Here is a 26,337-nt window from a genome sequence, read left to right as displayed (position 1 = left end):
TCAGCCAGTGAATAGTTACTGCATAGGCGTTGTCACTGAGCCAGAGCCATTTAACCCGCCATGGGTGGCTGGAGAGCAAGCTTAAGATATCCCCTAACTGACTGAGACTGGTTAGAGCCCCCCTCCTGGGGCTGCAAACAAGGGGAGGAGGGGCACGTGAGGGCTGGGTCCCTGCTTCCCTGTCACGCACAAACCCAACAGTCGCCTGGGGGGCGGGCCCCAGAGAGGTGGGGATGGGGGAGGGTAATCTTGGCGCTTGCTGCATGGCGTAGGTAGGGACTGCTGAAGGGGGACACGCGCGCACGGGGGGGCGCACGAGTGGGAAGCGAAGAGACATACGGGGGGGGGAGGGGACCGGGAACCATTTGAATGAGAGGAGGGGATCACCGGTACAGTGGGCTCCAGGAGGTCGGGCGGGGGCGGGTATGACGGGGCCAGACTCTTGAGCCAGGTAAGGAAGCAGGTGCTTAGAGCTGGGTTTGTTTTTTCCTCCCCTCCGTGTGGCATGCCTTGTGAGGGTGTTTTTGTGTTCTAGGCCCTTCGGTAGCAAGGAGGCGTCGCCTTCCCTTGGGGTAGGCTTCTTTGAAGCTCCAGAGGCTATCTTTTCCTCCTTAACTAACGGGGCCCGGGCGGGGGCTCAAACTCCATCCCCAGTGACTAGGTTCCATTCCGCAATTTCCAGGCGGCCACTGGGCTGGGAGTCTCGCGCCGGGGGCCGGCGCTGTCTCGCGAGCCCCCTCCACCGGCCAGCCAATGGGATTGCTCGCTGGCACCGCCCGCCCGCCTGGTGCAGAGCGCTCAGCACTGCGAGCGGCGCTGCCATTTAAAGGGGCCGCGACCCCTATCCCGGCTGCTAGGGAGGGAGGTGGAGAAGGAGCGCGGGGCCGTCGCTGTCTGCAGTTCTAGGCTTGTAGCCTTTACTCTAACCCTGCCTCAGGTAGGGGTCGGGCCTGATCAAGCCGAACCGAACCTGCAGGCGGGATCTCGCAGTAGCCGGGAGGGGGTCTGAGGAGAAATCGTAGCTCCAAAATGTCTTCCTGTAAATGCCTGAGGTGGGGGGTGGGCAACAGGAGAAGGGAAGATTGGGGAAGCAATGGGAGAGGGGCACGGGGCTGAAGATGCAGGCTCCCCCGAAGGTAACTGGGGGGAGGAATGGTTAGAAAGGGTAGTTATGGAGGCGGGGGAAGAAGGGTTGAGGGAGGACCTGGCGAAGCGGGGAGGGACGGTGAGGCCGGATAGGAAGGGTAGAGACTGGGGTCTTGGGGGCACTGAGGGAGTCAGGAGGGAATAGGAACTGAGGTAGCAGGGGCGGGAAAGGCTCCAGTGGTGACGGCCTTAGGTGAGTCTGAGGGGGCATTCAGTATGAGTTTGGGGGGGGGTGAAAGGTAAGGGGCGAGAGAGCTGGGAGTTGTGGTGGGGGGTGTCCAGCCGAGTGCAAGACCAACTGCCTGGTGAGCGTGGGCACTGGGCCAGGGTGGGGAATGCCACTCCTCACAGAGGGCGCTGTATTGGGGAGGGGGGAGTAGATATTAGGACTACAGCCTGTGGAAATGCTTGTCGGTGGTTGGGGGGGGGTGTTAATGAGGAATCCAAGTGGGTGACGGGTGTGCCCCATAGCCTATGTAGGAAGTAATTCTGGCTAAGACCACCTCTACTGCCCCCTCTTCTAATCTGCAGCCCATATCCAGCCATCCTCATGGACCCCAGTGATTTCCCTAGTCCATTTGACCCATTGACCCTGCCAGAGAAGCCCCTGGCTGGAGACCTTCCAGTAGACATGGAATTTGGAGAGGATCTGCTGGAATCCCAGACTGCCCCAACTCAAGGCTGGGCGCCCTCTGGTCCGTCTCCATCCTCAGGGGCCCTGGACCTGCTTGATACCCCTTCTGGCCTGGAAAAAGACCCTGGAGTAGTCCTGGATGGAGCCACTGAGCTGTTGGGGCTGGGGGGGCTGCTCTATAAAGCCCCCTCGCCCCCAGAGGTGGACCATGGTCCACAGGGGACTCTTGCCTGGGATTCGGGGGAGCAGACCCTAGACCCTGGACCAGGGGGCCAGACTCCTGAGGTTGTGCCACCTGATCCAGGGGCTGGGGTAAATCCCTCTTCACCAGAGGGACTACTAGAGCCTTTGGCTCCTGATTCTCCAATAACCTTGCAGTCCTCCCATATTGAAGAGGAGACACCTTCTATAGTTACAAGGAGAAGGGGCTCCTCTGGGCAGGAGGAGGAGCATCCTCAAGGGCAGCCACAGAGCCCAAATGCCCCCCCTAGCCCTTCTGTGGGAGAGACTCTGGGGGATGGAATCAACAGTTCTCAGACCAAACCTGGGGGCTCTAACCCCACTGCACATCCTTCCTTGCCTGGTAGGTTGCCTAATCATCTGGAGGGGTTGGGGAGAGGATGGTGTAAGGAGGAGTGGCTATATGCTTTGGGAAGGAGGAGGGGCCAGAGGGTGGAGAAATAAATGTAGGGATGTGTTTAAGGAAGAAGTTGGGGTTTAGGAGACAGGCATGGGGGTGTGGTGAATACTATAGAAAATAATGGAGGAATAGGATGGGTAGGGCTGTGCAGGATGAGTGGGTAATTTGATGGCAGAGGTCCCCCCTTTTACACCCCATTGGATTTTTGGTGCCAGGGTCTGTCCTTCGGGATTTGAAGGAAGTTGACAGGCTTTTTGGCTCCATGATTTTTCCAGCTGTTTGGTTTTAGATGAGAGTGGGGTTTCTAGGATTGATGAATGATAACAAGACGCTGAAGTCTGATTTCAGGGAAATGGCAGAAAGATGGGGTTTAGGATTGCATCTCTGATATGAGAGTAATAACTTAAATCTCTGAGACATGGTATGTCTAGTAGTGTCCTTCCTCTAGACTTTGATGGGGGTCTTGGGATTTATATCACCACCCAAGTCCAGGGAACCTACCCATACATTGATGGTTTCTTTTCATCTTGTTTCCTTTGAGCTGTTACAATATATTTTTGTTGGTAAAATATAAATTCTCCATGAAAGGTGTATTACTTATGTGCCCTTAACTTCCAATGACAAGGATAAAAAGCTGTTGAAGCTGGGCGTGGTGGTGCATGCCTTTAATCCCAGCACTTGGGAGGCAGAGGTAGGAGGATTGCTGAGAGTTTGAGGCCACCCTGAGACTACATAGTGAATTCCAGGTCAGCCTGGACCAGAGTGAAACCCTACCTCGAAAAACTTAAAAAAAAAAAAAAAGCTGTTGAAAGGGGTAAAATGTTTATTTAATGGAGAAAACCTACACACATTACCCACTGCCCCCTTAGTTCAGAGCCTGAGGTAGCCCTGAAAAGGGCCCCAAGAAGCCACAGGCGCTCTTTTCCCTTTCAGTTTTCCCTTTCAGTTTTGAGTAAGTTCTTCCCCAGGAATGGAGGTGGGGGTTGGGCCTGGGAGGAGGTGGGGAGGGCAGGCTCAAGATTTAGGCTGCCTTCTGCTTCCTTTGCAGGAGATGGTCTGACTGGGAAGGAGAGTGAGAAGCCGCCAGAGAGGGTGAGGGGGGAGGGGATTGCAAAGAGTCTAGTTCCCCCTATAGCTCTGGTAAAGACAGACCCTTCATTTTCCCTCCCAGATGTTGTTCAGTTAGTTCTGTATGGAGAGTCAGAGGAGGGAGGGAGCTCTTATATCTACTACTTCTTAAGAAGAAAGTCCAACCTCTTTTTTCTCCCCTCCTCTTAAGGGCTGGGCCTAGGGTCCCTACTCTCCCTTCCCCCTCCCATCTCCTAACCCTCCCCAAACCCTGCACTTCTGTTAGCCTGCCCCTGGTGTCAGCTTTCCTCCCTGCCCCTGTTTCCAAGGTACAGAAGAGAAGCGAGCGCGTTAGGAGAGCAGAGCCTCCAAAACCTGAAGTTGTGGATTCCACTGAGAGCAGTAAGTAGGATTTGAGGAAGTATGACCTGGGAATTCTGGGTGTGGTGAAGAGTTGAAGGTGGGATTATGACAGGTCATGTATCTTCTAGTTCCTGTAGTTCCTCTCTTTGCAGCCAAGCATGCAATAAAGCGCCTGTCTCTGCTATAGGTTGGCATGGGAACCACAGACAGTGGGGGAAATGGAAAACAAGAACAGCAAGAATGGAGAGTTTCCTGTTTCAACTATGCCATCCCTGTCCACAATCTTCTTTCTTGGAACCCCCCCTTCAATATTATAGAGTAACCATGAATGAGAGACACCAGTAGCTTAAGATATCCATATAATGGGAGTGGGGTATAACAATAAGATGAAAAGTCCCAAAGATAGTAAGATCAAGGTGAAACTTAGTCTGGACATCAGATAGCTAGAGACCTGGCCTAGTGGTCTTTTCTCACTGCCCCCCTCACTCCCACAGTTCCAGTGTCAGATGATGATTCTGATGCCATGGTAGATGATCCAAATGATGAAGACTTTGTCCCATTCCGGCCCCGGCGCTCTACCCGCATGTCCTTGCGTTCAAGTATGTCACAAAGGGCCGGGCGCTCTTCTGTGGCCACCAAGATGACTTGTGCACATTGCCGGACACCGCTGCAGAAGGGGCAGACAGCCTATCAGCGCAAGGGGCTGCCTCAGCTGTTCTGCTCTTCATCTTGTCTCACCACTTTTGCCAGGAGGCCCTTGGGCAGAAAGACCTGTACCTTCTGCAAGAAGTGCGTGTGGAGGTCCAAGGGTGGGGGGTAGGGGTCAGGGAGGGAGTTATGAGTGAGACAAAATATGTTGGCAAGCACCAAGGAGAATGGAACAGGGAGAGTTATTTTAGGGAAATGATCATAAATTACTTGACACTGTGGACATCAACGAGGGGAAGGATTTATATTAATGGAGAGGGTGATCCTGAGAATACTTAAACCTGTTCCCACCTCCAGGGACATATGGAACACCAAGGAATCAGTTATGGCACAGACTGGTTCAGGAGGCTCCTTCCATGAGTTCTGCACATCTGTCTGTCTCTCCCTGTATGAGGCCCAGCAGCAGCGTCCTATCCCCCAGTCTGGGGATCCTACTGATGCCACTCGCTGCAGCATATGCCAGAAGACTGGAGAGGTGAGGACACTGAGTTGGGGCTAATTTACAGAGCCTGGGCAGCTCTGACATGCCCCTCTGGTTGTGGGACTGCAGGGGCCAGGCCTTATGGAAAAGGGATTCAGGCAGGAAAGGCAGCCATTATGAGAACATATTCAAGGATATAGTTTCTTCAGGATGTATGCAGCTGGCCTTCCTTGCCTCCCAGGACCTCTCCATCAAGTTGGCAGCCCGATGCACAGGTTGGGGAATCTCTAGGCCCACTGTCTGTTGTGAAGGTCTAGGGGGAGGTGGGGATCTGTTCTTGCAATGGGATGGGCAGTGGTGGCCAGGCCCCAGCTCAGGGTGTGTGTATGTGTGCATGTGTTTGTGTGTGTGTGTGTGGCAGGTCCTACATGAGGTCAGCAATGGCAGCGTGGTGCACCGGCTCTGCAGCGACACTTGCTTCTCCAAATTCCGGGCCAACAAAGGACTGAAAACCAACTGTTGTGACCAGTGTGGGGCTTACATCTACACCAAGACAGGGAGCACTGGTCCTGAGCTCCTCTTTCATGATGGCCAACAGAAGCGGTTCTGCAACACAACATGCTTGGGGGCGTACAAGAAGGTGGGGCCGAGGGAGTAGTGGATTAGAGGGCTGTGGAAGGGGGTGTGGCTCTTGGGTGATAAATAAAGGTGCCTGATGGGTCAAGGCTGGGAGAAATAAAACAAATAAAGGGGGTTTCAATTGTATCTGTTATGTTTTATTTTTGAAGCTGGCTGGTGGACACACAGGTCTTTGTTATATTATCATCTATGCTTTTTTGTATGCCTGAAATATTTCATGTTTAAAAAATTTTAAAAATAAAAGCGAAGGGACAAATCCAGCCTCAGCCTCTCCTTCCCCATCCTCCAGAAAAATACACGTGTGTACCCATGTGTTTGGTGCAAGACCCTGTGTAAGAACTTTGAGATGCTATCACATGTGGATCGTAATGGCAAGACCAGCTTGTTTTGCTCCTTGTGCTGTACCACTTCTTACAAAGTGAAGCAGGCAGGGCTCACTGGTAGGTGCAAAGCCCTCTTCTGGGATTCCTGCTGGCCTTCCTTCTATCTCCCATATTCCCCTTTTCTAGAGTAATCCCCGATGCCCAACCTCAGCCCCAGTCACATCTTCCTGTGGATTTTCCATTCTGTCTCTGCCCTGTCTTACACCATCTATGTGCTCTCTCTTTCTCTTTTCCTTTCTTTCTCTCTGTGCCCCAGGCCCTCCCCGACCCTGCAGCTTCTGCCGCCGCAGCCTCTCTGACCCCTGTTACTACAACAAGGTTGACCGCACAGTGTACCAGTTCTGCAGCCCCAGCTGCTGGACCAAGTTCCAGGTACTCCAGACCCTGGATCAGGGATAAAGGGTGTGGCAACAGAGAGGGTAGGAGAACTGGGGTAGGTAGGCCTGGGCAGAGCAAAGAGCAAGCCTGACTGCCCCTCCTCTAGGCCAGCACCACACACATCTTGCCCCACACCCCTTGTCTTCCTTCCCTCCAGAGAACAAGCCCTGAGGGGGGCATTCACTTGAACTGTCACTACTGTCATAGCCTCTTCAGTGGCAAGCCTGAGGTCTTGGACTGGCAGGTAAGATCCCACCCCACCCCACTCACATATTGCTACATGTTTGAAGGGGTTCTTCCACTTGGTTCCCACCAGATGAAGATGTCATACTGCTACCCTTCCTGCCCTGTGTTCCCACCTCAGGACCAGGTGTTCCAGTTTTGCTGCCGTGATTGCTGTGAGGATTTTAAGCGGCTCCGGGGTGTGGTGTCCCAGTGTGAGCACTGCCGGCAGGAGAAACTCCTGCATGAGAAGCTCCGATTCAGTGGGGTGGAGAAGAGTTTCTGCAGCGAAGGTAAGGAAATGAGGAAGGGACAGGAAGCTCTGTCCCTCATAGCCAGGCAGAATGGCAGAGAAAGCAAGACTTGGAATGTGGTCTTATGGGCAGGGACTTTTCAGGATGCTCTACCTCATCTTTTGGGCATGAAGGGCTGTTTAGAGGCAGTTGCAGCTGTAGTATTTTGAAAAGCTGGGTCTTGGGCCTGTAGGTATCTTAGAACTTGTTCCTTTCCCCTTCTTTCCAGGCTGCGTGTTGCTGTACAAACAAGATTTCACCAAGAAGTTGGGTTTATGCTGTATCACTTGTACTTACTGCTCCCAAACCTGCCAGCGTGGAGTCGCTGAACAACTGGATGGCAGCACCTGGGATTTTTGCAGTGAGGACTGTAAGAGCAAGTACCTGCTATGGTACTGCAAGGTAAGGAGGGTCAGCATGTCAGAAAGGAGAGAAGGAAGGTAACAGGGGTATTAGCTGTTGTGTTGCCATCAAAGTGTGGGCAGATCTCCAGGTAGGGGAGCTGATCTCTCCAGTCTCTAAGCTGGTCTAGTCTCTAAAGGGAGAAACATGACTTATCCTAAGGGAGAGAGCCCAGAACATTTTAGGAGGCAGGTCTGACCATCTTGTCAATGTCAGGCTGCCAGATGCCATGCCTGTAAGCGCCAGGGGAAGCTGCTGGAGACCATCCATTGGCGTGGACAGATCCGTCATTTCTGCAATCAACAGTGCCTGCTGCGCTTTTATAGCCAGCAGAATCAACCCAACCTGGATACACAGAGTGGACCAGAGAGCCTCCTGAACAGTAAGTATGGGGCAGGGTGTACACTGTCAGAAGTGGCCTGGGCTCTTCTAACCCTAGGTACAGCCCCTTCTTCCTTTGTTGCAGTCACCTCATCCCTGGTGAGAGCTCCAATGTTCCTTTAGATTCCAGATTCTAGGTACCTGGGGGGTGATCTTTTACTTAAATTTTATTTTATTAAATATTTTATTTATTTGTGTGTAAGAGAGAGGCAGATAGATACAGAGAGAAAGAAAGAACGAGTACACCAGGGCCTCCAGCTGCTGCAAATGAACTCCAGACCCATGCACCATCATGGGTATCTGGCTTACGTGGGTCCTGAGGAAGTAAACCTGGGTCCTTTGGCTCTGCAGGCAAGCACCTCACCACTAAGCCATATTTCCAGCCTCCAGAGGGTGTTCTTACTTAAATCTTCTTGGAGCCAGATTTAACTGCTTTTTGATAAGGGTATATATTTTTAAATTTTATTTATTTATTTATTTATTTACTTATTTTTGAGGTAGAGTTTCATTGCAGCTTAGGCTGACTTGGAATTATCTATGTAGTCTCAGGGTGGCCTCAAACTCATGGCGATCCTCCTACCGCTATCTCTCAAGTGCTAGGATTAAAGGCATGTACCACCACACCTGGCTTTAAAGATAATGGGCACACTAGGACCTCCAGCCATTGCAAGGGAACTCCAGACGTAGATAGAGATAATGGGCACACTAGGACCTCTAGCCATTGCAAAGGAACTCCAGACATATACACCTCCTTGTGCATCTGGTTTACGTGGGTACTGGAGAGTTGAACCTCACTGCTTAAGCTTATCAGCCAAATGTCTTAACCACTAAGGCATCTCTCCAGCCCTATGAGGATATATTTATAGGTAGTGGTGCCTACAAAGTTAGAAAGGGGCATGAGTTTTTTTAAGTTATTTTTATTGAGACACACACACAGAATTGGCATGCTAGGGCCTCTAGCTACTGCAAATGAACTCCAGATGCATGCACCACTTTGTGCATCTGGCTTATGTGGGACCTGGAGAATCAAACCTGGGTCCTTCAGCTTCTCAGGCAAGTGCCTTAACTGCTAAGCCATCTCTCCAGCCTTACTTTTATGTTTGTAAAATATATTTTTAATTTATTTATTGTTTTGGTTTTTCCAGATAGGGTCTTGCTCTAGTCCAGGCTGACCTGGAATTCATGGTGATCCTCCTACCTCTGCCTACCAAGTGCTGGAATTAAAGGCTTGCACCACCATGTCTGGCTCTTTATTTATTTATTAGAGAAGGCGGGGGTGAAGAATGGATGTGTTAGGGCCTCTAGCCACTGCATATGAACTCCAGACACATGTGCCACCTTGTGCATCTGGCTTACATGGGTACTGGGGAATTGAACCTGTGTCCTTAGGCTTCACAAGCAAGTGCCTTAACCGCTAAGCCAAATCTCCTGCTTTATCTTTTTTTTTTTTTTTTTTTTTTGGTTTTTCCAGGTAGAGTCTCACTCTGGCTCAAGCTGACCTGGAATTAACTATGTAGTCTCAGGGTGGTCTTGAACTCATGGTGATCCTCCTATCTCTGCCTCCCAAGTGCTGGGATTAAAGGCATGCGCTATCTTTGTATTTTTATTTATTAATTTGCAAGTAGAGGAGGAAGGGTGGGAAGGAAGGAATGGGCACACCAGGGCCTTCTGCCACTGCAAATAAACTCTAGATGCAGTGCCACTTTTTGCATCTGACTTTATGTGAGTACTAGGGAATCAAACCTGGGCCTTTAGGCTTATGAAAGCAAGCACCTTTAAGCAATGAGGTATCTCTCCAGTTCTTTGGTAAATTTTGAGAGAAAAGGAGGTGTCAGCATAAGCTCTAACCTTTAGTGATACTGGAAACTATTAACTATTTTTGGAATGTTACCCTGGTCTCTCAGGGATATTCAACTCCTGAGTGCTGTCTGGTGGAAGGTTTGAAATTGTGTATGCACATACATGCATACATTTTTTTCTTTCCTTTTGTTTTTTGTTTTTTCTTGGTAAGGTATCGATCTAGCCCAGCCTGATCTGAAATTCATTCTATAGTCTTAAGCTGGTGTCAGACTCCATGATCCTCCTGCCTCTTGAGTGCTAGGATCAAAGGTGTGAGCTACCATGCCCAGCAATATTTGATTTATTTCAAGGTAGTATCTCACTCTAGCCCAGGATGACCTGTAATTTGGTCTAGTTTCAGGCTGTCCTCAAACTCACAGTGATCCTCCTACATCTGTCTCCCAAGTACTGAGATTAAAGGTGTGCACCACCACATGTATTTTTTTTTTTTATTTAAGTGAGAGATGCAGTGTTTAATTCTGGGTATCTAGAAGCAAACAATTCTCTTGGTTATTGTTGTTACAGCCCAGAGAAGATGATCTGGGATGGCAAGGAGCAGAAATTTAGATTTCTTCCGGGCGTGGTGTTGCATGCCTTTAATCCCAGCACTTGGGAGGCAGGGGTAGGAAGATCACCATGAGTTCAAAGCCACCCTGAGATTGCATAGTGAATTCCAGTTCAGCCTAGGTTAGAGTGAGACCCTACCTCAAAAAATGAAAAAAAAAAAAAAAGAAGAAAAGGAAATCTAGACTTCCCATTATTTATTGGTATGTTTGTTTTTTTCTTTCGTTGGGGTAGTTTTTGAGGTAGGGTCTCACTATAGCCTATACGGACCTGGAATTCACAATGTAGTCTGAGGGTGGCCTCAAACTCACAGCTATCCTTCTATCTCAGCCTCCCGAGTGCTGGGATTAAAGGCATATACCATCATGCCTGGCAAAAAGTTATTCATTTATTTATTATTTTATTTATTTGGAAGTGATAGAAATAGGCAAGGTGAGAGAGAGAAAGAAAATAGGCATGCCAGGGCTTCTAGCCACTGCAAACGAACTCCAGATGCATGCACCCTCTTGTGCATCTGGTTTATGTGGGTCCTGGGGAATTGAACCTGGGTCCTTTGGCTTTGCAGGCAAGTGCCTTAACTGCTAAGCCATCTCTCCAACCCCCACCCCTTTTTGTTTTTTTGAAGTAGAGTCTCACTCTGGTCCAGGCTGACCTGGAATTAACTATGTAGTCTCAGGGTGGCCTGAAAACTCATAGTAATCCTCCCACCTTTGCCTCCCGAGTGCTGGAATTAAAGAAGTGTGCCACCACGCCTGGCAGCCCTTATTTATTTATTTATTTATTTAAGAGAAAGACAGGAAGAGGGGCTGAGAGAGAAAAGAGAGAATGGGTGCACCAGGGCCTCTAGCCACTGCATATGAACTCCACACGCATGTGCCATCTGGCTTATGTGGGTACTAAGGAATCAAACCTTGGTTCTTAGATTTCACAGGTAAGCACCTTAACTGCTGAGCCATCTCTCCACCCCATTTTACTTTATTTATTTTATCTTTTTTGTTTTTTTTTGACATAGAGTCTTGCTTTAGTTCAGGCTGGCATGAAATCCACTATGTAGTCTCAGGGTGTTCTTGAACTCACAGCGACTTTTTTGAGACAAGGTCTCATTATGTACCTCTGGCTGGCCTGAACGCATAATATAAACCAGGCTGGTCTGGAATTTGAAGCCTGTATGATCATCCTGCTTCTACCTCCTGAGGACTACTGGGATTATAGTTATGAGCCACCATGTCCAACCTTGATGTGCTAAAGTAGAGGTGAGGAAGACAGAGAGTTCCTCCAGTGAGAACATTCATTTATTTTATCTGTTTTGTTTTTCTTTGAGGTAAGGTCTCACTCTAGCCTTGGCTAATGTGGTATTCACTGTAGTTCCAGGCTGACCTTGAACTCACAGTGATCCTCCTACCTCAGCCTCCCAAGTGCTGGGATTAAAGGCGTGTACCACCATGCTCACCTTATTTTATCAGTTTTGAATATGTGATATATGCATGTTCATCTCTGTTTAGGTGCATGTATGTGCAGGTGTGTATGAATAAGTGTGCATGTATAGGCCAGCATTAGGTATCTCTTACTGCTTTCTGCTTCTTTTACTGAGGCAGGGTCTCTCATTGAATTCAGAGTTCACCAACTTGACTACTCTAGCTAGCCATCTTGTCTCAGAGATCTGTGTGTTTTTTTTCTCCCAAGTGTTGTGATTATAGGTGCACATTGCTGTGCCTGGCTTTTTATGTGTTTTCTGGGGGTCCAAATTCAGGTTCTCACGTTTGTGCAACAATCACTTTACAGACTGAGCCATCTCCCTAGCCTTCATTTGTTTTAATCTGCAGGTCAGTCTTCTGAGTCAAAGCCTCAGACACCCTCTCAAGCCAAAGTGGAAAACAGCAACACAGTGAGGACCCCAGAGGAGAATGGAAATTTGGGCAAGGTCAGGGCTAAAACTAAGGGAGAAGATAATCTCAGGAGGGTGCTACAGTTGTCTGGACTAACATTCCTTTGTCTTTGCAGGTCCCTGTGAAGACTCGATCAGCTCCAAGTGCTCCTACCCCTCCACCCCCACCACCCCCAGCAACACCTCGGAAAAACAAAGCTGCCATGTGTAAACCTCTAATGCAGAACCGAGGTGTCTCATGCAAGGTAGAAATGAAGTCCAAAGGGAGTCAGACAGGTGAGCCACGGTACCTTGATGCCACAGGCAGTATTTTATAGTCCTAGGCCTTAAGCCTTATGTTCAGAAACTGAACTAGGGAATTTCTTAGGTGACTGAAGAATTATGCATATGGTTGTCCTAGAATCACAATTATGTCTCAACCTTTGGTTCAAGGGCAGTTTTTTTTTTTTTTTGTTTGTTTGGTTTTTGAGGTAGGGTCTCACTGTAGCCCAGGCTGACCTGGAACTCTATGTAGTCTCAGGGTGGCCTCATGGAACTCATGGTGATCCTCCTACCTCTTCCTCTTGAGTGCTGGGATTAAAGGTGTGTGCCACCACGCTTTGCTCAAGGGCAGTTTTATGACATTGAACAGTTTAGAGCTGTGGGGATGACAGATGAGCATCAGATCCTAGATCATATGTGACCTATGTAGCAGGGGCTCTAAAAAGACTTGTTTTCTTGGTGACAGAGGAGTGGAAGCCACAGGTGATTGTGCTGCCCATCCCAGTGCCCATATTTGTGCCCGTGCCTATGCATTTGTATTGCCAGAAAGTCCCGGTGCCTTTCACAATGCCTATCCCGGTAAGTGTCCTTGCTTTTCCTAGTGGAATCCTCCTTTACCCTGCTATGATTAAGACCCACCCCCTTCCTTATTCTTCTCGGCTGGCACCCTCATCTGCTAGTGGGATTTGTGCCTCCAGGTGCCTGTGCCCATTTTCTTGCCCACTACTTTGGAGAGCACAGACAAGATTGTGGAGACAATTGAGGAGCTGAAGGTGAAGATCCCTTCCAACCCCTTGGAGGCTGACATCCTGGCTATGGCAGAAATGATTGCAGAGGCTGAGGAGTTAGACAAGGCCTCATCTGATCTCTGTGGTATGCAGTGAACAGGACGATGCTAGAAATAGTGTCACCCCTTTGTCTGCCTATGATGGTGGAGGGTGGTGATCTTGGGGCTAAGTGAAATATGGGGAAAGTTTGGAACAGACCCTGAATATCTGCAAGAGTGCTAGCAAGAGCTGTAGTGATTGAGCCTACTTCTCTGCCTCCTAGATCTTGTGAGCAATCAGAGTGCAGAGGGACTTCTGGAAGACTGTGACCTGTTTGGGCCAGCCCGAGATGATGTTCTGGCCATGGCTGTCAAGATGGCCAATGTGTTAGATGAGCCTGGGCAAGACTTGGAGGCAGATTTCCCCAAGAGTAAGTAGGATTCATGGGGTGACCACTGTAGCATTTGTGTGTGTGGCACTGAGTATGGCAGCATTTGTGTTACCAGGAAGGGACCCCAAGCACATGATCTTACACAGTGCTCATTGTGCCCCTTAGTCAGAAGTGTTAGTGTTTTTTTTTAATTTATTTATTTGATAGTGACAGACAGACAGAGATAGAGACATACAGCAGATAGAGGGAGAAAGAGAGAGGGAGAGAATGGGCGCACCAGGGTCTCCAGCCACTGCAAACGAACTCCAGACATGTGTGCCCCCTGTGCATCTGGCCAACATGGGTCCTGGGGAATCGAGCCTCGAACTGGGGTCCTTAGGCTTCACAGGCAAGTGCTTAACCACTAAGCCATCTCTCCAGCCCGACCTTGAACTTCTGATTCTCCTGCCTCTACCTCCTAACTGAACATCAAACCCAGGGTTTCATGCATGGTAGACAAACACACTAGTAACTGAGAAGTATCTCCTGTTCCTGTTTATTTTATTTGCTTTTTAATGTTTTGTTTGTTTGTTTTTTTGGTTTTTCTTTTGGTTTTTCGAGGTAGGGTCTCACTCTAGCCCAGGCTGACCTGGAATTCACTATGGAGTCTCAGGGTGGCCTCGAACTCATGGCAATCCTCCTACCTCTGCCTCCTGAGTGCTGGGATTAAAGGCATGTGCCACCATGCCCGGCTTTGGTTTTTGTTTTTTTTTTTGAGGTATAGGCTCTCTCTAGCATAGGCCGACCTGGAGTTCACAACGTAATGTCATGCTTGCCTTGAACTCACAGTAATCCTCCTACTTCTGCCTCCGAGTGCTGGGATTAAAGGCATGTACTATCATGCCTATCTATTTTTTTGAGGTGGGGTCTTGCTCTAGCCCAAGCTGACCTGTAATTCTCTATGTAGTCTCAGTCTGGCCTTGAACTCACGGAAATAATCCTACCTCTGCCTCCCAAGTGCTGGGTAAATGCATGTGCCACCACCCCTGGCTGTTTGTATTTTTTTTTTTTTGAGGTGGGGTCTCACTAGCTCAGACTGACCTAGAATTCACTATGTAGTCTCAGGGTGGCCTTGAACTCATGGTGATCCTCCTATCTCTGCCTCCCGAGTGCTGGGATTAAAAGTGTGTGCCACCATGACTGGCATGCATGCATGCATACATACATACGTACGTACATACACATATTTATATATATATATATATTTTTTTCGAGGTAGGGTTTCACTGTAGTCCAGGCTGATCTGGAATTCACTTTGTAATCTCAGGGTGGCCTGGAGCTCACGGTGATCCTCCTATCTCTGCCTCTTGAGTGCTGGGATTAAAGGTGTGCACCACCACACCTGGCTCTGATTTGTATTTTAAAATTTTTTATTTTTTATTTATTTATTTATTTTTGTTTTTTTGAGGTAGGGTCTCACTCTGGTCCTGGCTGACCTGGAATTAACTATGTAGTCTCAGGGTGGCCTCGAACTCACAGTGATCCTCCTACCTCTGCCTTCAGAGGGCTGGGATTAAAGGCGTATGCCACCATGCCCAGCTAGAATTTTTATTTTTAGTGTTTATTTTGTATGGGGATTTGGTTACTTTTTGGGAGAGAAACTCCTATAATATAAAATTTTATATCACCACTATTTAAAAATATATTTACTTTATTTGAAAGTATTTACTTAATTTTATTTGCAACAGAAATACACATACTGAGGGAGGGAGAGGGAGGCAGACAGAGAAAGAGTATAGGCACCCAGGCTTCCTGCCATCTCAGACTCCAGATGCATGCATCACTTAGTGCATCTGGCTTTATGTGGGTACTTAGGAATTCAACTCAGATCCTTAGGCTTTGCAGGCAAGCACCTTAACTGCTGAGTCATCTCTCCAGCCCTATCATCACTATTTTAAGTGTAAAGTTCAATAATGTTAAGTGTAGTCACATTGCTGTAAATGTTTGTGTTTGGTGGAGGTTTTTTTTGTGGTATTAGGGATTGAACCTAGGGCCTTAGGCTTGTCAGGCAAGCATTCTATCACCAAGGTACATCCCCAGTCTTATTTTTACCTTTTATTTTGATGTAAGGACTCGCCAAGTTGCCCAGGCTGACCTTGAACTCACTCTGTAGCCCAGGCAGGCCTTGTTCTTTTTATCTTCCTGCCTCCTGAGTAGCTGGGAGGGATTATATTCTTGTACCACCAGGCCTGGCTTGGGCATTATTTTGTTGTTGTTTTTCTTTTTCTTTTTGAGGTTGAGTCTCACTCTAGCCTAGGCTGACATGGAACTCACTCTATAGTCCCAAGCTGGCCTCGAACTCATGGCAATCCTCCTACTTCTGCCTCCCCAGTGCTAGGACTAAAGGCTTGTGCCACCATTCCCAATGTTTTTTTTTTTTTGTTTTTTTTTTTTTTTGTTTTTGGAGGTAGGGTCTTACTCTCGCCCAGGCTGACCTGAATTCACTATGTATTCTCAGGGTGGCCTAGAACTCACGGTGATCCTCCTACCTCTGCCTCCTGAGTGCTGGGATTAAAGGCGTGCACCACCATGCCCGGCCGTGTTTGTTATTTTTGTGACTCTGAGCATCTTTTCTTTTTGGGGGATGGCGGGGTAGGGTTGGGTTTTCAAGGTTGGGTCTCACGCTAGCTCAGGCTGACCTGGAATTCACTATGTAGTCTCAGGGTGGCCTCGAACTCACGGCAATCCTCCTACCTCTGCCTCTCGAGTGCTGGGATTAAGGTGTGTGCCACCATGCCCAGCTATGAGTATCTTTTGATATAACTTTGCTGGTTCTTATTGAGCTCAATGAAACTGACCAATGGTTTATCTTGAGCCATGTGGGCAAATAGCAGCAAAGGTGTAGGATGAGTGGACTGCAGAGTTGAGATCTAAAGAAGACATTATTATTATTTTCTTTTTTTTCTCTTCTATTAGATCCTTTGGATATCAATCCAAGTGTAGATTTCCTCTTTGATTGTGGCCTGGTAGGGCCTGAGGATGTGTCTACTGAACAGGACCTCCCCCGAACTATGAGGAAGGTGAGGACTGAGGGTACTGTATCCACAAAAAGAAGATGGGCATCCAAACTGGTGGGGGTGCTCTCATAGCCAAGCCAGTTCACAAAGTCATCAAGGCTGTGCGCCATAAAAGCTCTATGTGTCTTGCATCAATACCTCCATCCCAGTGGTGAACACTGCCCCTACTGCTCTGGCTTTACCTTTGCCACTTTCCTCTTTTCTTCTCTCCAGGGTCAAAAGAGGCTGATGCTTTCTGAAAGCTGTTCTAGGGACTCTATGAGCAGCCAGCCTAGCTGTACTGGTCTCAACTATTCATATGGTGTCAATGCTTGGAAGTGCTGGGTGCAGTCAAAATATGCCAATGGAGAAACCAGCAAGGGTGATGAACTGCGCTTTGGCCGTAAGTTCTCAGGAGGAGTGAGGCACAGGAAGAAGGAGGTGAAGGGGAAAGGGGGCATGTCTATGATGCTGCTGAAGATGTCTTAAGAATGAGAAGGGTATGATCACTTAGTAGTTTACTGTCCTGGGGCTGGGAAGATTGCTTAGTGGTAAAGGCACTTAATTGAAAAGCCTGCTAGCCCAGGTTCAGTTCTCAAGCCGCCCATGTAAGCCAGACACAAAAAAATGATACAAGCATCTGATCTGGTATTTGTAGCAGCATGAAGCCCTGGTGCACACAGTCACACTGGCACATATGTGAAAATAAATTACTTTAAAAAAAGACTTAACTATCCTGTGAAGATGGGGAAGAGTTATATATTAAAAAGAGATCCTAAGTTCAAGGCTGGGGACTTTTTTTTTTAATTGGTGGGTCTTCTTCAGGAGCTGGGTGTAACTAAAGGGTTAATGATGGTGGACATAAGTCAAATTCTCCATGGAGTTTTCTTAATCCTGTCCATCTTTACTACATATCACTGCAGCCAAACCTATGCGTATCAAAGAAGATATTCTCGCCTGTTCAGCTGCTGAGCTTAACTATGGTCTGGCCCAGTTTGTGAGAGAAATTACTCGACCCAATGGTGAAAGATATGAACCTGACAGTATCTACTATTTGTGTCTTGGCATCCAGCAGGTACCCCTTGCACATCACCTTGTTTTCCATCACTCTCCACACAGTGAGAAGGATCCTACTGGAACTGTTTCTAGCCCACTCCTTATTACTTGTCTCTTAATCTGAATAAGCAGCTGCCCTGTGATAAATTTCCTATGACAAATAGGACATGAGATGTCACTACTGTCCTAAAACCAGAACTTGACTGTTAAGACTGTTTAAGGATCAGTCTTTATTTCTATCTGGGTACCCTAAATCATCCTTGAATCTATTCTTAGGGAAGAATGTGCAGGTTGGGTGATCAGGTAATGTTTAGTTCCTACTGGGAGAGGTCAGCCAAGTATGATCTGGCAAGGGGTTTTCTGAGCTGCTGAGGACATCTCCAAGCCATCTCCTCTTCCAACAAATTGTCAGCACATCAGAGGTGTAGGAACACCAAAGCAAAAGCTGCTCTCTGGGTCATCTAATCAAGCAGTTGTTTGCTATCCTCTCCTAATTATCAAGAACCATTCCTGGGGCCTCCAGCTTCATTGTCTTTCCTGTAGGATCTACAGTCTGGCTTGATATGTGTTTGTTTTTTTCTTTCTTTAGTACTTGCTGGAAAATAACAGAATGGTGAACATTTTCACGGACCTCTACTACCTGACTTTTGTTCAAGAACTCAACAAATCCCTGAGTACCTGGCAGCCCACACTCCTCCCCAACAGTAAGGGACAGGGTCTTAGCACCCCCTTCTCCCTCTCCTTCTTTCAACACACCTTCAAGAGTCCTGTGCTGTCTGGACTACTACTTTTCACTAAGGGTTCAAGGGCAGGAGTATGTAGCCAGACGCCTCAGGGTTTTGAGCTAGAGAAGCAAGACCCTTGCTCTTGAATGTGAGGAGAGGAGCCACATGTGATACATGCCTATAATCTCAGCCCTTGAGGCCAAGGCAGAATTGTGAGTTCTAGGCTATCCTGGGCTACAGAGTAAGACCCTTCCCCATCATTGGAAAAAACAAAGGATGGGCTGGAGAGATGGCTTAGCAGTTAAGATGCTCATCTGCAAAGCCTGAGGACACAGGTTCAAGTAACCAGTACCTATGTAAGCTAGCTGCACAAAGTGGCACCTGCATTTGCTGGTGTGCCCATTCTCTCTCTCTCTCTCTGCCTCTTTCTCAAAAAAAAATATTTTTTAAAAACATGAGGAGAGAGTCAAGACTTAGATCTGAGTCAGATACAGTAGTGTGTACCTATAATTCTAGCTACTCAGGAAGCTAAGGCAAGAGGGTCTCAAGTTCAAGGCCATCCTGGGGTACATAGGGGAAATCCTTTCTCAAAGAAAATACTCAGATATGAAGAGCTATGTCTGAGACCAAAATAAGATAGCCTAGGTTTGAGTGGTAAGTTAAGAAAAGAAAGAAAGGGCTGGAGAGATGGCTTAGTCATTAAGGTGCTTGCCTGCAAAGCCAAAGGGCCGAGGTTCAATTCCCCAGTACCCACATAAAGCCAGATGCAGAAAGTGGTGCATGTGTCTGGAGATTGTTTGCAGTAGCTAGTGGCCCTGGCATGGCCATTTTCTCTCTCTCTACCTCTCTTTCTCTCTGCCTATTTCTCTCTCTCAAATAAACAACAACAGCAACAAAAAAAAGTAAGTAAGTTAGTTGCTGGGCTTTAGTCTACATCTACCTGCATTAATTTGAGGTTAGTCAGCACATTTTACATGCAAATTGAAAGTATATAAAAAGTACCCTAGCTGGGCATGTACTTTTAATCCTAGAACATGGGAGGCAGAAGTAGGAGGATTGCTGTGAGTTTGAAACCAGCCTGAGTAAATTTCAGGTCAGCCTGGACTAGAGTGAGACCCCACCTCAAAAAAACTAAAAAAAAAAAAAAAAAAAACAAACCCTGTCCTACTGTTTAGATGAGTGCCAAGGTTTTCTATAATGGTAACTCACTAAATGAGTATGTATATAAGACCCAAGATTGGTCTATGAGTGGTTGGGTCTGGAAAATTCAATCCCTTTTGTTTTTTCCTTTGTCCATTGCAGATACTGTATTCTCCCGAGTGGAGGAAGAACACCTCTGGGAGTGCAAGCAGCTGGGGGTCTACTCACCCTTTGTCCTTCTTAATACCCTCATGTTCTTCAACACTAAGTTTTTTGGGCTCCAGACAGCTGAAGAACACATGCAACTCTCTTTCAGTAATGTGGTACGGCAGTCCCGCAAGTGTACCACCCCTCGGGGAACCACCAAAGTAGTGAGCATCCGCTACTATGCTCCAGTCCGCCAGAGGAAAGGGCGAGGTATGAGGCTCCTTTACTTTTGGCCCTTATTTTCTTCTTTCATTCCAGCCACACTGGTCAAGTTGATCCTCTTCTGTCACTGGTTCCCTCTTCTGTGCTTGCAAAGAAGATAAACATAGCCAGTCCTCCTAGATGATAGGCAATGGCTGCTCATAAATTTGAGGTCAATCATCTGCCTACTTTCCACCTTTCCTTCTCTCAGGGCAGCTTATTTGCTTGCCTAGGGAATGGGTGTGGACAAGTAGTAAGTTGGTAGGTATGTTTGACTCTCAAAAATGAGTTGAAGGCTGGAAAGATGGCTTAATGGTTAAGGCGCTTGCCTGTGGAGCCTAAGGACCCAAGTTTGATTCCCCAGATCCCATGTAAGCCAGATGCACATGGTAGTGCATACTTCTGGAGTTTGTTTGCAGTGGTTAGAGGGCCTGGAGCACCCATTCTGTCTGTCAGCCTCTATCTCCCTCTGTCTCTCAAATAAGTAAAAAAAGAGTTGGGCTGGAGGAATGGCTTAACAGTTAAGGCATTTGCCTACAAAGCCAAAGGACCGGTTCAATTACCCAGGACCCACATTAGCCAGATGCACAAGGGGGCACACGCTTCTGGAGTTCATTTGCAGTGGCTGGAGGCCCTGGTGTGCCCATTCATTCTTTCTCTCTCTCTCTCCCCCTCCCCCTCTTTCTCTGTCAAATAAATAAATATAAATAAAAATACTAAAATAAATAAGAGTGAGATTGAAAGTAAATGACAGCTGGGCATGGTGGCACACACCTTTAATCCTAGCACTTGGGAGGCAGAGGTATAAGGATTGCTATGATTTTGAGGCCACCATGAGACTACAGAGTAAATTCCAGGTCAGTCTGGCCTACAGTGAAACCCTACCTTGAAAGAAACAAACAAAAAAAAAAAAAAAAAAAAAAAAGGAAATCAGAAAAAGCAAGTGATTAACAAACTTTCTGTGATTAAGTCTCCCTGGAGTGATGTGCTTATGGCCGTCTTCATTTTCTCTGTCCTGAAAGGAAAGCCAAACCTTGTATCTGTTTTACCAGTCAGTTTTGTTTGTTTGTTTGGTTTTTTTGAGGTAGGGTATTGCTCTAGCTCAGGCTGACCTGGAATTCACTTTGTAATCTCAGGGTGACCTGGAACTCACAGTGATCCTCCTACCTCTGCCTCCTGAGTACTGGGATTAAAGGCGTGTGCCACTATGCCTGGCTCAATAGTCGGTTTTTATAACATGTGAGATCACTGCCATATTTTATCAATTTGGGGGACATTATAAAGACTTTGATGGCAAGAACTTGGGAAGACTACAGAATAGCATACCTATATGATGTTTGGTTTTTGTGGAAAAATAGACCAGAGCCAGGTGTGGAGGCACGAGCCTTTAGTCCTAGTACTCAGAAGGCAGAGGTAGGAGGATCGCCACAAGTTCTAGGCTAGCCTGAGACTACATCATAAGTTCCAGATCAGCCTGGGCTAGAGCAAGACCTTACCTAACAAAAATAAAAGAAAAGAAAGGAAAAAGAAAGGATGGACAAGTTCTGCTTCCCTTCCTACCTCCCTTCCTTCTATTTTTTTGGGGGGTGAGGGTTGTATTGGTGTTATACGCCAGAGTCTTGTGCATGTTTGGCAGATATACTACCACTGAGCTATGCCTCTTATTTTCCCTATATTTCTTTTTATTTATTTTTGGTTTTTCGAGGTAGGGTCTCACTCTAGTCCAGGCTGTCCTGGAACTCACTATGTATTCTCAAAGGGGGCCTTAAACTGTCAGTGATCATCCTACCTCTGCCTCCCAAGTGTTGGAATTAAAGGCGTGTACCACTACACCTGGCCAAGTCTGTCTTTTTAATGAGTCTGGATCATGTCTCTCCAATACAGACACAGGTCCTGGGAAACGGAAGAGAGAAGATGAAGCCCCTATTTTAGAGCAGCGTGAGAATCGTATGAATCCTCTCCGCTGCCCCGTCAAGTTCTATGAATTCTATCTATCAAAATGGTAAGTTAGTGGTTTTACCAGAGTGTCATTGTCATGTAGATCCAAGAGATCTGATCTACTTCACCTCAGGTACTGATCTTCTATCCTCCCAACTCCATCCCCACCATTGTAGTCCTGAAAGTCTCCGGACTCGGAACGATGTTTTCTACCTGCAACCTGAGCGGTCCTGCATTGCCGAATCGCCTCTCTGGTACTCTGTGATTCCTATGGACAGGAGCATGTTGGAAAGCATGCTCAATCGCATTCTGGCTGTACGTGAGATTTATGAAGAACTGGGTCGTCCTGGAGAGGAGGACCTGGACTAAGCTCATGTGCTACACTTATCCATCTTCCACATTAAATGTTTGTCCTACAGTGTGACTGGCCCAGGAACCAACGCTACTCATTCTGAAAGGCCCTGAATACCTTTCTATCACCCATTCCCTGCCTTCCCTAGGAACCCCTGCCTTTAACCTTCTATACCACTTGACAACATGGGGCCCCAATTTTCTGTACTCAGGGGCTAGTCCCCCAGTGTTGGGCACAACCCACCTAGCCTATTTTCTTTGTTTCACAATAAACCCTTTCTGCGAGGGCCACACTGTGGTGGAGTGTTAATAGCGCTGGTGATCCTGTTGGCTTTGGGTTTCCTGACCTATTTATGTAGGTGAAGCCCCTTGTTCCTAGGCGTGACCTAGGGAAGAACCCAGCTGCCTTCTCTGCCCTGTACCCACTCTCTCTCCCCTGTTCCCCAGTACCATGTCTTGTCTGAGAGGTTTGAAAAAAAAATGATCAAATAATGAGGGGACCATTTACCTAAAGCACAGAGCTCAGACACTTATTCCTCCTGAGATAATTGGTTGTTGGCACCCTTTCACCATGTATCCCACCCCAGCAAGCACCACCCCTTGGTGCTATAGTTTCTGAATGGTTCCAGATGCTTTCTTCTCCTCAAAAGTAGAGAATTACTCTGAGTATGGGGAGCAGACTCCTGTTGTGCAGCCAGCCTCCTGTCCCCTTGGTTTATGTGTTTGTCTTTTCTCTGCCATCCTAGGTTGGCATGAGCCATGGTGTCATCATGCTTAGGCCCTTCTGTAACTGCCTCCCTTTAGTTAAATCAACAAAGTTCCCAAGGCAACAACTACCTTCTGGCTTGGGGCTAGTTTCCCCACTCTTGTTCTCCCCCTATCACAAGACAGGCCAAGCTTGTAGGGGCCTGGGTTATACAGGATACAGACTGGTCAGAAGGTCAGTAAAGAGCTATGAGTGTGGGTCCTGCCCCTACTGCTTACATCTTTTTTCCCCCATCTTGCCTTTGTGGACCCAAAAACTACTAGTGTCTGGCAAAGTGGGTACCCAGTTCTTTCCCTGTTGGCTTTGCTATTCCCCAGCCTCCTTTTTGTGTTTTTATAACTGTCACCAGTTTAGCCACTGTTTAAACTGTATATATTGTTCTGAGGTGCCTGGCCTGCCTATTCCTTCAGTGAGCCATGCCCACCCTTGTGTTTTAGTGAGAAGCTGTTGTCACAACTAACCTTCTGTCTCTGGAATTGTTTGTTTCAAATAAAGAGTTAAAATTGTCTTTTGCTTTCTCTGGAGGAGGGAGAGTGGTGTTTGGAGGGATGAGGAATATAAATACTTGACAGAGTAACTTCCTGTGTTTGAAGTGTAAAGAAGTCCATCTTGATTTGAGAATCAGTATTATTCATCTGTCTTAATGAATTACTAAAACTTGGTCCTTTTACATAGTCTTCAGACACTTCAATAAGATATTCTTTAAGGCCAGTTGTTGTGGCGCACACCTTTAATCCCAGCACTTGGGATGCAGAGGTAGGAGGATTGCCATGAGTTCAAAGCCACTCTAAGACTACATAGCAAATTCCAGGTCAGTCTGGGCTAGAGCAAGACCCTACCTTGAAAATCCAAAAAAAAAAAAAAAAAAAATTCTTCAGCAGCTTAAGCTGGGACAGCTAACACCTGCCATCCTAGCACTTGGAGCTCTTGGGAAGTGGAGGCAGGAGGATCAGGAGTTCAAGGACATCCTCAAGTACATAGCCAGTCCAAGGCCAGTCTGAGCTACATGAGACCCTATCAAAAAATGGGCTGAGCCAGGCGTGGTGGCGCACGCCTTTAATCCCAGCACTCAGGAGGCAGAGGTAGGAGGATTGCCATGAGTTCAAGGCCACCCTGAGATGACAGTTAATTCCAGGTCAGCCTGGACCAGAGTGAGACCCTACCTCGAAAAACCAAAAAAAAAAAGAAAAAAAAATGGGCGGAGGGCTGGAGAGATGCCTTAGCACTTAAGGTTCTTGCCTGCAAAGCCAAAGGACACAGGTTCAATTCTCCAGTACCACGTAAGCCATATGCACAAAGTGGCACATGCGTCTGGAGTTCATTGGCAGTGGCTGGATGCACTGGCATGCCCATTCTTTCTCTCACTCTCTCTGCCTTTTTCTCAAATAAATAAAAATATTTTTAAAAAATGGGCTGAGAAAAAATAAAAATTAAAAAAAAACAACAGGCTGAGGATATAGTTCAGTTAATACTTCGCATGCATGAAGCCCTTGGTTTCATCACCACCACATGAATCAGGTGTGTAGCACAGCAGAGGTAGAGGCAGTGGGATCAGAAGTTTACCCAGTGAGTTTGAGGCCAGCTTGGGCTGCATGAGACCCTGTTTCCAAAAGCAATAACAAAAACTCAGCCATTTGTTCAAGATACATTAGATTTAAGAATCAGATTACATGCTTCAAGAAACATCCATAGACCAGTTACCCATTTCCAGTAGACTCCCAGTACAGAGGGCTGGCTAATGAGTACGCAATTGATGATAATACAGGCAGAATGAAATAAGATAATGGGAGCGTAGAGGAGTAAGAAAGGGAGGTTATGTGAGGGTTCACTGAGATGTAGTTATCACTGGACCTTGGCCTCAAATGGTTTTGAGAAACTAGACATCTTTAGCGGTAGAAATGCAAGGCTGAGATTTGTTTTTCCTGCTAGAGAATATTCGGGCTCAGAACTGTTGCTTCAGGGAGAAGTACATAAAACAGTCTAAGGATGGAGGAAAATGGCCTGAAGATACATAGGAGTTTGTGCATAAGTTTCTTTGTGCCTTGATGAGACCTGTGGTGAAAGGGGAGGATAAACCGTTAATCCCAGCTCTTGGAAGGTAGAGGTAGGAGGATTGTCGTGAGTATGTGGCTAGCCTGGAACTGCAGAGTGAGTTCCAGGTTAGCCTGGGCTAGAGTGAGATCATCCTACCTTGGGGAAATAAAAAAAAGGTTGAACCAATCATGGCGGTGCACCCCTTAAATCCCAGCACTTAGGAGGCTGAGGTAGAATCACTGAGTTTGAGGCCAGTCTGGGCTACAGAGTGAGTTCTACGTCATCTTGGGCTAGATGAGATCCTGCCCAAAATCAAACCAAACCAAAAAAAAGGGGGGGGGCCTCAGGGCTGGTGTAGTGGTGCACGCCTTTAATCCCAGAATTTGAGAGGCAGAGGTAGGAGGTTTGCTGTGAGTTTGAGGCCAACCTGAGTCTGCATAGTGAATTCCAAGTCAGCCTGGGCTAACAAGACCCTACCTCAAAAACAAAACAAAACAAAACAAAAAAAAATGGGTTCAGGGCAGCAATCTACCCTGTAATTTAAACAACTAGTCAGTCAAACAAGATGTGTTCACTGTACAATAGTGGCATGTCACTTATGGGTTAAATGACTGCTGTCCAATTGGGTATTGAGGTTCACTCTACAGGAGGTAAATTTTAAATTTTTTTATTAACAATTTCCCTAATTATAGACAATATCCAATGGTAATACCCTCCCTCCCCCCACTTACCCCTTTGAAACTCCACTCTCCATCATGTCCCCTCCCCATCTACATCAGTCTTTTACTTTTGATGTCTTGATCTTTTCCTCCTCTTATGATGGTCTTATGCAGGTAGTATCAGGCACTGTGAGGCCACGGATATGCAGGCCATTTTGTGTCTGGAGGGAGCATGTTGTATGGAGTCCTGCCCTTCCTTTGGCTCTCACATTCTTTCTGCTACCTCTTCCACATTAGACCCTGAGCCTTGGAAGGTGTGATACAGATATTGCATGCATGCACATGCTCACACCAGGGCTTCTTGCCACTACAAATGAATGCCAGACTCATGTGCCACCTTTTTTTTGGTTGTTTCAAGGTAGGGTCTTGCTCTAGCCCAGGCTGACCTGAAATTCACTATGTAGTCTCAGGGTGGCCTCGATCTCATGGCAATCCTCCCTGCCCTGCTTCCCGAGTGCTGGGATTAAAGGCATGTACCAACATGTCCAGCTTCATGTGCTACTTTTTTATTGGGGGGGAGTTCGAGGTAGGGTCTCACTCTGGCCCAGGCTGACCTGGAATTCACTATGTAGTCTCAGAGTGGCCTCAAACTCATGGTGATCCCCCTACCTCTGCCTCCCGAGTGCTGGAATTAAAGGCGTGCACCACCACACCTGGCTCATGTGCCACTTTAAAAAATATTTGGTTTTTGGAGGTAGGGTTTCACTCTAGTCCATGCTGACCTGGAATTCACTATGTAGTCTTAGGGTGGCCTTGCACTCATGATGATCCTCCTACCTC

General features: G+C 47.2%; 1 protein-coding gene across 6 annotated transcripts; it reads left to right on the top strand.

Annotated features, from left to right (window-relative positions):
• The first annotated feature begins 219 nt into the window (after nt 1-219).
• Zmym3 (zinc finger MYM-type containing 3) lies at nt 220-23,311 on the top strand. Of its 6 annotated transcripts, none has more exons than XM_045140253.1 (25): nt 220-272; nt 1,678-2,363; nt 3,469-3,512; nt 3,818-3,890; nt 4,346-4,640; nt 4,857-5,034; nt 5,402-5,620; nt 5,909-6,059; nt 6,259-6,374; nt 6,538-6,624; nt 6,745-6,895; nt 7,125-7,297; nt 7,514-7,679; nt 11,905-12,002; nt 12,083-12,242; nt 12,694-12,806; nt 12,926-13,100; nt 13,278-13,424; nt 16,341-16,444; nt 16,655-16,823; nt 17,344-17,495; nt 18,066-18,180; nt 19,504-19,758; nt 21,634-21,751; nt 21,864-23,311. In XM_045140253.1, exons 2-25 carry the CDS (start codon nt 1,697-1,699, stop codon nt 22,054-22,056), a joined length of 4,119 nt encoding a protein of 1,372 aa, XP_044996188.1. In that variant the 5' UTR covers nt 220-272; nt 1,678-1,696; the 3' UTR covers nt 22,057-23,311. The 6 variants fall into 6 exon arrangements, with proteins under 6 accessions (XP_044996188.1, XP_044996190.1, XP_004661004.1 ...); XM_045140255.1 differs by lacking the exon at nt 220-272 and adding an exon at nt 403-451; XM_004660947.2 differs by lacking the exon at nt 220-272 and adding an exon at nt 781-937 and having other exon boundaries at nt 3,824-3,890.
• The last annotated feature ends 3,026 nt before the right edge of the window (nt 23,312-26,337 follow it).

Source organism: Jaculus jaculus, chromosome X (genome assembly GCF_020740685.1).
Source record: "Jaculus jaculus isolate mJacJac1 chromosome X, mJacJac1.mat.Y.cur, whole genome shotgun sequence".
NCBI lineage: Eukaryota > Metazoa > Chordata > Mammalia > Rodentia > Dipodidae > Jaculus > Jaculus jaculus.
Note: the sequence above shows the minus strand (reverse complement) of the source record. Positions and strands in the feature narration are given on the sequence as shown.

What these genes read in the sequence shown, in the direction of transcription:
- Zmym3 (XM_045140253.1), top strand. Translation starts at nt 1,697, where the DNA reads ATGGACCCCAGTGATTTCCCTAGTCCATTTGACCCATTGACCCTGCCA. An exon ending in GTGAGAAGCCGCCAGAGAGG is followed by an intron (nt 3,513 to 3,817) that starts GTGAGGGGGGAG and finishes CCTGTTTCCAAG; the next exon opens with GTACAGAAGAGAAGCGAGCG. An exon ending in GGCCTCATCTGATCTCTGTG is followed by an intron (nt 13,101 to 13,277) that starts GTATGCAGTGAA and finishes TCTGCCTCCTAG; the next exon opens with ATCTTGTGAGCAATCAGAGT.